Here is a 3,330-nt window from a genome sequence, read left to right as displayed (position 1 = left end):
TATATCATAATTTAGAAGTAATAGACTATTTTCTGTCCTGTTTTTACCCCCCTCATCATGTGCACAGGCAAGTGTCATCGCCAACTACTGGCCTGGCATAAATAATACAGCGTTTTTAGCTGTTCACAGATCCGTTTTGACAGCACAGTCATCTGTATGCAAAACTTTTCAAATACACAAAGGAATAACCTTTCTATTTTTAGTACAATCTTTGTTGTACAAACTTACCCTAAAAAGCATCCTGGGTTCTCGTCTTTGCTGGCAGTGTGGTTAGCGTTTAGGTTTTCTCCTGACTTTATATTTGTTTTCTATGTGTTGTGTTTGACACATGACAGTTTCATGTTTTTTGATGACTTTAGTGTTGTTCTGAAGTGCAGGGCAGTAATGAAGAATGAGTGTGACTGGTAATCAGATGAAGAATCTCACCTGCCCACAGAAAACACGGTCTGCTCTCCCAGCCGGGCTCTGCTTCGAGACACTCGGCTCCTGCGGCGTGTTTTTAACACGTGACTCTGCATACAGTGAACACACGAGCTGATCTCGCCTCCCAGATGAACGGTGTGATGGTGAAGGGGAAGACCACCGACGCTATCTTTGTGACGCAAGCTGCTGAGAAGACAGAGCATTAGAGAAATAACTTCAGCCTCTACACCTCTATTACATCTGCACCCATTCAGAGATCAGTGTGCACACTAATTCACACATTTACATGCCTTTGCTTGTCCGACATCACTGTGGGGGTATACAGGACCAATGCTAAACTCAGTACTCAATACATTCTACTTCAATATATTACAACTAAAATATTTGCAAACGAACAGGAAGATCATAAATAATCACAGCTTGTGTCATATCAAACTACATATATGCAGACCTAACAAAACATTTGAAACAAAACATGTATTGGTGTTTCTCTGTTTATCAGACAAAACACATATTTAAAGAGTCACAAAAATAATGATCATACCGTGGATCGAGATGTTCGCAAACATTTTGGCCAACCAGCATCTCTTTGAAAGCCTCCATATTGGCTATAACACAAAAATAACAGCATTTTAAACCACGGAAATCATTTAAATGCAGAACAGAACAGAACAGGACAGAGTGAATGATCTGTACCTTCATTCTCAATGATGCATTTCAGGATTTGTTCCACTGTGTCTTGACTGTCTTCTGATTCATCTGAGGGGGAAAAAAAACAGTTTTCTAATTTGATATAATTTTAATTATGGTAATGATCTTGGTGCAAACAGTTTCTTCCACTATTTATGTAAATAGCATTGTAATTACAGCCACTGCCATGTTTTATTAAAGTCAAAAAGTGTTGCAATGTTCTGTGTATCAGTACTTGAGAGAGTGAACCTCATTTTGTGCACTGCAAGGTGGGAAATCATTAAAGGGTTAGTTCACCCAAAAATGAAAATTAGCTTCCGTGTAGGACCGTTGGCGCAAGCTACATTAAAGTGATTATTACGTTTTGAATATGGTTATTTTTCTTACAAAAAGTATCGATTCGCTACAGAAGGCCTTTGTTCACCCGCCGGAGCCGTGTGAGACACTTTTTTATGGATGGGCGCTTTTTATTTAACTTCTTTTGGACTGATGCATGCAACACACGCTGAGTGGCATTAAACAGCTTGAAAGATCAAAGACAATTTTTAATATAACTCTGACTGGATTCGTCTGAAAGAAGAAAGTCATACACACCTAGGATGCCTCAGGGGTGAGTAATTTATGGGCAAATTTTCATTTTTGGGTGAACTAACCCTTTAAATAAGTGTTATTCTAATATCCCAGTTATCCATAAATGTCTGCTCAGCAATATGGTGGGAAAAAACTTGAAAGGTCAATGGAAAAACAGTGCTTATTTTTGGATCCTATGACTAGATTATACAAGCACATAATAAAAAAACAAAAAATGATTCTGAGGGATTTCTTGGTATTATGCCAAGGAATCTGAAGACAAATAAAAACCTCCATGGGATACAGATGCAGAATATAAAAAGCTAAGAAACTATGATCTTGTTTTCTTCAATCTCTCAACATTAGAGACGTGTGTGCCTCAGCAGTTTTAGGGACCTTTGAAAAAATCTCACAACGTTCCCCTCAAATTTAACCTGCGGACAGAGGTGGAAAGTCCAGGTTCAGAAAGTAAAAGTCCTCCTCAGTGTTTTGTTCCAATCACTTGGATTTGCTAATTAGCACAGTTTTTCAGCCAGGAGGCAGAAGTAATTAGTGAAATCAGCGGGCTGAGTTCATGAGTGGAATAAACATATGGCAGGACTTTTACTTTCTGACCCCTGGAGTTTCCACCTCTGCCTGCTGACATGGGCATTAAGTGCATGTGTCAATCTGTAAACTACTGTAAATTTGGATTTGTAGTTTAATGTAATTCTCTTTAGACACGTATGGATTTCATTTTTTTAAACAAAGGTTGAAATGACTTGCCATCTTGCTCTGCCCCCAGTTTGTCTTCACGGTTTTCTTCATCCTCCTCCAGCTCGCAGCGGTAGCCCTTCTTCTTCAGACAGTGACAGATCAGGAATCCCAGAAGGCCCGTGATGAAGAAGAGAAACACCAGCAGGAAGATCATGTATGCTGGAGGTGGATCGCCCACATCGAGCGTCTCCTGGTCTGTCATCACTGTCTTCTTCACACAGCCGGCTGCTGCAAATGGGGCAGAAGGATGCCAGTCACATTTATACAGCAGCTAATGAGCACATGACCTAAAGCTGCTTTCTCTCCAGCGCTGAGCAGCTTGTCTCTGTCACGCCATCGGACTCTCTTGGCTGGGACAGATAATCAGTCACTGAGCTCCATCAGGGTATATCTCCTGTAAACGCATGGCGTTATCTTTCTGTGCAGGCGCGTGTTGAGAGGATCTCGACCCACACCCTCTGACCGACTCTCACACACACACACACACACACACGCTCATACGCACACACACACACACACACACACACACACGCGCTCATACGCACACGCACACACACACACACACACACACACGCTCATACGCACACGCACACACACACACACACACACACACGCTCATACGCACACGCACACACACACACACACACACACACGCTCATACGCACACGCACACACACACACACACACACACACGCTCATACGCACACACACACACACACATGCTCACAAGCACGCTCACACGCACGCACGCTCACACACACGCATTTTCCAATTCCCCTAGAGTTAAACAGTTACCGTTTTCTAATCCATTCAGCCGATCTCCGGGTCTGGGGGTAGCACTTTTAGCTGTAGCTTAGCATAGATCATTGAATCTGATTAGACCGTTAGCAT

The 3,330-nt window shown here is 42.1% G+C and overlaps 1 protein-coding gene across 2 annotated transcripts in view; it reads right to left on the bottom strand.

The window, feature by feature from the left end:
* Positions 1-2,964, bottom strand: part of rell2 (RELT like 2) — a 6,181-nt gene extending 3,217 nt beyond the window's left edge. Inside the window, exons 1-4 of one of the 2 annotated variants that reach the window (XM_016569353.1) lie at positions 2,449-2,964; positions 1,120-1,182; positions 968-1,031; positions 427-609 (exon numbers count right to left, since the gene is read on the bottom strand). In XM_016569353.1, the coding sequence (XP_016424839.1) occupies positions 427-609; positions 968-1,031; positions 1,120-1,182; positions 2,449-2,641 (503 nt within the window). In that variant the 5' untranslated portion in view covers positions 2,642-2,964. The remainder of the gene's footprint in view (positions 1-426; positions 610-967; positions 1,032-1,119; positions 1,183-2,448) is intronic. The other variant, XM_016569354.1, reaches the window with a different exon arrangement.
* Between the last annotated feature and the right edge of the window lie 366 nt (positions 2,965-3,330).

Source organism: Sinocyclocheilus rhinocerous, unplaced genomic scaffold (assembly GCF_001515625.1).
Source record: "Sinocyclocheilus rhinocerous isolate Xijiao unplaced genomic scaffold, SAMN03320098_v1.1 scaffold1402, whole genome shotgun sequence".
Taxonomy (NCBI): domain Eukaryota; kingdom Metazoa; phylum Chordata; class Actinopteri; order Cypriniformes; family Cyprinidae; genus Sinocyclocheilus; species Sinocyclocheilus rhinocerous.
This window is presented reverse-complemented; position numbering and strand designations above follow the sequence as displayed.